Source organism: Prosopis cineraria, unplaced genomic scaffold, assembly GCF_029017545.1.
Source record: "Prosopis cineraria cultivar Desert tree isolate PC_DT_omini unplaced genomic scaffold, ASM2901754v1 PC2016, whole genome shotgun sequence".
Classification (NCBI taxonomy): Eukaryota; Viridiplantae; Streptophyta; class Magnoliopsida; order Fabales; family Fabaceae; genus Prosopis; species Prosopis cineraria.
In genome coordinates, this window is record NW_026557341.1 from 15,947 (window position 1) to 24,019 (window position 8,073).

The following is an 8,073-nucleotide window of genomic DNA, read 5'->3' on the forward strand; positions in this document are numbered from 1 at the left end:
AATCAACGGGACTTATTCTTAACCAAAAAAATTGAAATTTTATTAATGATGATTATTTTAATAAAATCTCTTATTATCTTACTTCTTAAATAGACTGTTGGAGAACTTTCACACTTATAAATTATACTTAACTTGTAAAGCTCGGACACATGAAACATCAACACATCAAAACATGGCAAAAACATCATACCCCAGGACTCCAAATGTTAATTCCATCATTTGGTTTAGGTATAAACATTACTAATACATTAAAACTGGAATTTACAAAGCAGGAACACATCAAACGCCAGTACTAGATGGACGGCTACATCATCGATCTTAATTCATACATTAATCTTCATCATAATTTCTTCAAACTATAAAGAAGGATAAACTTAAAATACACACTTGTATGTGCTATCCAGAAATGAGATTTCTCAGCGAACCCATTAGATTCAGTTCAGTTCCCGCTAAAGGTTCTAGGTGCAAGAACTTTCATGTTTTCTGTTTTCAACTCCAAGATAGGATTTTCAAGATGTGTTCTGGGTTCAAGAGATCCCTTCATCAGTTTGTAACACATTCTGTATTCAATCGCCAACGTATGAGAACCTTCTATAAACGAAAGGCCATGCGGCTCCACAGTTATCACTAAGCCGTTGGACTTTGATAGATCAGAAAAAGATGACGAGAAATTTGGGAACCAATTGAAATTTGAGAAACCCTTTTTCAAGCTGATCATCTCAAATGCAGCAAAGATTGAGTCTTTAAAGTTTGGATATTTCGCATCACGTAAGCACACTAAGACTCTCTGATCACAACCTCGATGATGAAGAGGACTAACAAAAACTTGCACAAGTCCGATATGCAGAAAGTCATATTTTTTCTTGTGCCTTCGAATATCGTCTCGGGTTAGCAAATATACATCATGCTGTTTATTTTCCAAAGGAAATGATTTTAGTACCGACTTGGTTTTGTAGTTACTCAGAAAGTTAAGCCGAGAGAGCATTGTTTCCTTGTAGATCTGATCACGGGTTATCACATCAAAGTTGTTATCAGAATCCTCTGCTAAGTGAGTAATGGTATATTCTTCTTTGCCTAAGCCACTAGGGGAATTGTTCAAAACTGACATCAGGGATTCAGAAACAGAGACCGATGCTGCCATGGAAGATCAGCTTGGTTTGAGCTTGATCTTGGCCCTAAAATAAATAAAGAAAGAGATTACTGATAAAATCCAAAACTTCGCAAAGATTACAAGTTCTATGAAACGCAAAAGGGAAAACCCTGACCCGGAAATTTCACTGTTGCGATGTTTCTTCTGCAGCTTTGTTAAAGAATCTTGACAGAAACCAGAAACCTCTGTTGCTGATCCCAAAAGAGATGGCGGAATATGGGTTGACGAAGGCTTGTCCCTCATCAAATAATTAAAGTGCAGGTCACACAATAATTGAAGGCCTCTTGTGCACTGTACATGACTATGTGGCATATTAAAAAAAAAAAAGAAAAAAGAAAACTCCAGACGGATGAGGAATACAGTTGGCAATTATTTGATATATCACGCTTTATGATGTGAAATAGATTTGACTCAAAATATGAATTTTCATTTATAGATTAAAATAAACATTTAATAAACACCCCATCATGTCAAATTATAAAATAATATTAAATTATTATTTCAAAATATACGACAATTTTAAAAAAATTATTAACATTTTTTAATATTATCCTTAAAATAAAAAAATAGATAATTAAAATGATTATAGTGATATGACTAAAAATATTGGGACATTTTTAAAAGTTTGTATTTTTAGTTTGAAAAAAATAAGTTTAAAAAGTGTTATTATTGAGTTTTATCAGTATTTATAATCTTATCTTAAATTGTTTTATAATTTAGGATGGTGAGAGCAATATGTAAATTAAACTGTCCATCATAAACTTATAATTTTAAGATTTAAAATTAAAATATGATATTGTGCACATTTATATGCATGTTCATAATCGGATACTGTTCTCTATTATATCCTTTCCCCCTTTAATAGATAATATATAAAATAAAAATAAGAAATGGCGATTATATCCTCAATTATATACATTTTTTGGGCGGATCAGATCTTCATTATTGTGCCTGTAATAAAAAGCATAACATGTAGAGTTTATTTCCACTGTATAATTTAAATGATATTTAATGATATAGTTTTTTTTATTTTTTAAAAAAACCAAATATAAACCACCAAATTTATTAATGGTTCACAATTTGTATCGTGCTTATAAAAAAATTTAGATAAGGTAAATTTCAAAAACTCCATAACACTAAGGTACACTTTAAGGTTTAAAAGTATTTATATAAAATATGTATAAATTACCTATCAATAAAGTTTTTATATTGAGAATAAAATTCAAATCTATGTTCTTTTGGATATAAGTTGCATCTTTAGTAATTATCTAATGTTAGACCAAAAATTGCCAGTGAGCATCATATCCTGATTTTAGAGGTACAAATTATAGAAAAAATTACATTCAAATTTACATAAAAAAATTTATTATTAAGAGGTCCCATAAAATTCATAAAATACTTTTAAATCTCAAATTCTATACACTTACAACTTGACTAAGAGTAAACTATTACCAAAAGGTCCTATAAAATTTATAAAATATTCCCAAGTCAATACTTTTAATTAAGTTATAAATGCATAGAATTTGAGATTTGAAAGTATTTTATAAATATTATAGGACTTTTTGATAATAAATTTTTTTATATTGAATTTGAATGTAATTTTTTTAAATCATATATGTGTAAGTGGGTCTTTTTTCTTTTTTTTTTTTTTTTTTGTTAAGTGGGTCCGTGTATATGTAGAAAGCACACGTAAACTGTCATTCTCTGAGGACATTAGGATTCTCAAAGGGCTAAATGCAAGTGGAAAAGAAAAAGGAACAAAGTTTTCTTTTTCAAAACTGCAATGATGGCAACGTTTCTTTGGCTGTTGCGTTGGATGATAATCATTCGCCATCGATTTCAGACAAAAATATGATAATCATTCGCCATCGATTTCAGACAAAAATTTTTTTTTTCCCCCAGCACTCTAATGCAAATTAATTACTCCCTATTGTTGATAATGGAAGCCACTTTGTCTTGCTATTGATTCAGTATATTCAACATTTTGTAATTTTATAAAATTATTGGTTAACATAGTTGAATAACTATGCATACAAAATTGTGGGTGTATGTATACTTTGATTACCACAAACGGATGTTGATCGTATGAATTTTTCGCCTTATTTTGACTGTTTACTTCTTGTAGGTAGAGGATGCTGCCAAGTGTTTTTGGGGAGAATGAACACCTAAGGCCCCCAAATTAAAGAAATAAGCACCTAAGGCCCAATGCATTCTGATTTTATTTTGCAAGCTCAAAGGCTCTATATACATACAAATATATTTTCTAGTGAAAAAACTCATTTAACTCTTGTTTAAAAAGATGATATCGTGTGCAAGACATTGTGTTGTTAGTACATAGACTTTATCATGTTATATATAGAGATTCTGTTGTTCATACACCTATAAAACTTGTACATTATTATTTAATAAACCACATAAACTATATATAATGAACGGATATTGTGTTGTTAATGTATGGACCTTGTCATGTTATATATGGGTATTATATTGTTCATGCATCTAGAAACTTATACATTGTTGTTCAACTAAATTACACAAACTATACATAATGAATGGATATTATATTGTTGATGTACAGATCATGTCATGTTATATATGGATTTTTTGTTGTTTATATATGTAATGTTCGCCTTAATATTATCAGGACAACACTCATACAAGATGTTGTGATAACTAAAATTATATAAAATCTCAAGCAAATGTTATCACAACCCAAGGGTTTTAAAGGATAATTAGTTAAAATAATAAGATCTCAAGAAAACCCATTTTAAAATATTGTTTGAGCTCTAACTATAGTTCAAAATTAATTAAATATGGTAACGGAAGTATGGAAATCAAAACAGCAATTGAAACAAGCTAAAGCAAATCTAGAAATTCTCTAGATTCTGGCCCGTCCACCATGATGAATAGCACAAAGGGTTGAGTTCTTCGAAGGCTACTTGCATCGTGGTGCACACCTACTATCATGACAGCAGATTACTGTCATGACAGTTATTTGAACTTTTAGAGCATGTTGTTTTCCCATCCAACATCCAATTTAAGTGGTTCAAGTGTCCACACGAAGTTCTTTAAGCCCTCTAGCTAATGACACTGGTCTCATACTTAAATAATCATTTATTTAAAAGATGGACACTCAAACCCAAAATATTTTGTTTTCACCTCAAAACACACACAAAGGCATAATGCCGAATGCCATTAGCCCTAGAGACACTTTGACTACCTCAAATGGACACCACACAACATGACAATTCAATCATCACATACAATTAAGCATTCACACTCAAAATGACCATCAAAACCCTAATTCATAACAACATAAAGGGGTGGATTCAATTTAGCACACATATCAACTTAGTCATTTTGGTACATAAATCACTTCAATTATATCACTTGTAATTGTAACTTAGCCAAGCACACACAACATCAACCTTGGACCAAGATACGCACACTTATCACAAATTACAAGTGATATTCTAAAGTAATGTCATATTCCTAAGTTGGCAATATATATTGACAATATTCGTTACAATACCCAAAAAAAAGAAAGGAAAGAGCTATACGACTATACTCTTCACTCTTCAGATGCCCTTTCCTTTCCCTTGCCCCTACCAGAGCCCTCACTAGTAGAATATAGCCACGGGGTAAGATCAACATCTCAGTAACAGAATAATTCACTACTATTAATTAACATGTACAACCATAACAAAGTAAAGTTATAAAACTCTAAAATTTACTTTTAGCATATTACAACATATTCTTTTTCATCATATAAATCATTTACCACTAGTTTGATCATTCTACCATCCGAGCCTTCATATCACCCCGATTGAAACCATAGGCTCTTGAACTAAGTGCATCCTCATAATGGTCTAAGCTCACCTTCAGTGGTAGGATCACTCAGCCAAAGGTGACTTATCCCACTTTTAGATTATGATCTCTCCTTATCGCACACGAATCAGGGTGTCATTACTCTAACATTGTATCATTAATGCTAAGGAGTGTCACTCTCTAACGCTTTATCCTGCATGGATACTAAGGAGAAAATCTCTAATACCGTGCCTCACTAGACACTAAGGAGAAATATGCCATATGGACTTCCACTACTCCTTTCTATAGGTGAACACTCACCCCCTAACATGGTCATGCTTAAATTACCACACATTTCACAAGCTTATAAGAAATCAAAAATTTTCACATAAGAACTTAAATTTCCTTATCACTTTGAAAGTAGTTTCTAATGCATGAGAAATCATCTTTCACAATATGCCAAGCTTTCAAAACACATGTAAACACATATATTTATCTACTCATAAACAGTTAAGCAGTATAATCAATCAGTGTAAATTATTTCATTACCTCAACCCTTTGTCATACAAAAGGGTTGCCATAGCTTAACGTTAGCTCTACACATTCTATATGCATAAAGTAGCTCGAGCAACACTCAATATATACAATTAAGTGACAATTTTCATTTATCACTTCGAATAACCTTGAATTCACTAGGTTTAAAATGCCTAAATATCCAAATCCCTTTTCTAACAATATCAACCATTCCCAAACACTCTAACCTTCCTATTAAACATCCCAATACACCAAAATCACTAGCCAATTCCTTACATTGCCTCAAAACCTCTAGATTATGCTTAAGGTTCGTCCAAACCCTTAACAAAAATTTACAATCACTATAAAACTTATAAAATTAGGGTTGAAGGCTTGATTTAACTCCCTAAGACCTTAAATAATTTAATGGGTTCAGTTTAAACCTAAGGAAATCAAAATCAAACCCCATACTACCACTTAAGTAAGAAATTTGCATAAATGGGGAAGGAGAGAGAATGTAGAACTTATCCAATGATGATTCAAGCTCTAAATGCTCCTAATATAGCCTAAGGATTGTGCCCTAGCAGATCATGAGCTCCTCTCTGTCACTCTCTCATTTTCCTTCTTTCTTCCTTCTAATTTCGAGTCTATTTTCACGATCTAATAAGTGCTGATTTTGCACGAGCACTGCGACACATTGACATGCCCGCTATGGTGCATGGCACAAAAAGCCACACTAAAATTTAAACTCCCTTTCATGCTATGGGCCGCTCAAACATTGACCTAACCCTCTTTTAAGGCTATCCGAGGATTCAAAAACTATATTAGTCTTCCATAAATCTCATTAATAAGTAATTTATCTAAATTGATCAAATTACCCTTAGAAAACATTAATAACTACTAATTGGGGAACTTAAGATGTTACAATATGCATAAAGAACTTTTATATTATTGTTCAACTAAACCACAACAAAAATGTATAATCAACGGATATTATGGTGTTAATATATGGACATTGTCATGTTACATATAAATATTTTATTGTACATACATTTGAAAAACTTATACATTTCATTGAGGGATAAATGAGTCTTTTCACTTAAAACATATTTGCATATGAGTCTTCTAAGCCTATAGAATCAATTTAGAATATATTAGACCTTAATTGTAAATTTCTGTAATTTGAGGGTTTGAGGTGCCATTCTCCCTTTCTTTTTTGGTTATTATATTAGGGCTAAATATGTAGCGCACGAAAGCAAATAAGGCAAACAGGGGCAGTTAATTGATGTCATGACAGCATTAATTTTGCTGTCATGATAGCCCTCTCGGGCAAACTTTCGGGAGGTGCCAATTTTCCGTCTGGCTTTCGATTGAAGTAATTTTAAAGCTCACACATCATATTCAAAGGGTACTATAAGTGTACCAAATTTCAAAAAGATCCAACGGTCAGATTAAAAATTAGACACATTAAAATATTGGTAATTTTTGCTGTCATGACAGCACCTCCGGACTAACTTCCAGGGTGCACCATTTCATCATCCAACATCTAATCAGAGTGATTTCAAAGCTCACATGTCACTTTTAAATAGTACTATTAGCATACCAAATTTTGGAAAGATCTAATGGATGGATTGAATTTCGTGCATGTTGGAACATTATCACTGTTGCTGTCATGACAGCAAAAATGCTGTCATGACAGCTCCTCCAGACCAAATTTTAGAGTTTGCCATTTCTCTGTCTGGTATCCGATCGATATGATTCCAAAGGTCACACGAAGCTTATAAAAGGTTTTACTTGTGAACCAAATTTTAGAGAAATTCAACGGTCAGATTAAGATTTGGACACCCGGATGCAAAAGTGCAGTTTTTTAAGTAAAAACCATTTTCAAAATTATCCAAATCTCATCCTAATGGCTACAAACTTGTGGGAACACTTTGGACACGTCAAATAGGACTAAAAACACCTGATAGAACATTTAAATGATAGAAAAACTCTTTATACCAAAATTTGACCACCCGGGTGCCATTTCCCAAAATGAACCTTAAATCCCTAAAATGCACAAATCATACAAGATTGGCCAAAAACTATTCCAAATATCATATACACATATGAATACACACGCTAAACATTTTTACTTGGCTCATAGATCTCTATGGGGCCCACACACCTAACTCTCTCTATCCAAGGTGTATGTTTGCCCATAGCACACCATTTGCAATGCAACTGCTTTGCATTTACTTGTGGAATCACATATATACCAAAATAAATATTTGCTTGTAGTGAAAACTTTGTCTACTAAATAAATCCATCAAAACCACACACCATAGCTAAGTTTCCTAGCCAAAGTCTACAAGCAAATAAAAATTGATACACAAGCCATACAATCCACACATACTCACACACATATACATAATTATATCCTACTGGTACCCTAATCCTAAATACATTACAATAGATTTGCTCAAAAGAAAGGGGTTGCAGTTCTTTACAATTCATAAACAACCCCTAGCTTTGCTCCTTTTCCTATCCTCTACTGGTTCCTTCGCCTGGACCTGAAAATATTGAAAAGAAAGGGTGAGACAACCATAGTCTCAGTAATAGAG

The 8,073-nt window shown here is 32.4% G+C and overlaps 1 protein-coding gene across 1 annotated transcript; it reads right to left on the minus strand.

The window, feature by feature from the left end:
• Positions 1 to 218: 218 nt before the first annotated feature.
• Positions 219 to 1,391, minus strand: LOC129301285 (uncharacterized). The gene is made up of 2 exons (XM_054939859.1): positions 1,266 to 1,391; positions 219 to 1,175 (listed from the first exon to the last, which is right to left on the minus strand). Exon 2 carries the CDS (start codon positions 1,139 to 1,141, stop codon positions 440 to 442), a length of 702 nt encoding a protein of 233 aa, XP_054795834.1. The 5' UTR covers positions 1,142 to 1,175; positions 1,266 to 1,391; the 3' UTR covers positions 219 to 439.
• Positions 1,392 to 8,073: the final 6,682 nt, after the last annotated feature.

Excerpts from the sequence above, each read along its gene's own strand:
- LOC129301285 (XM_054939859.1), bottom strand. The coding sequence starts at position 1,141 with ATGGCAGCATCGGTCTCTGTTTCTGAATCCCTGATGTCAGTTTTGAAC.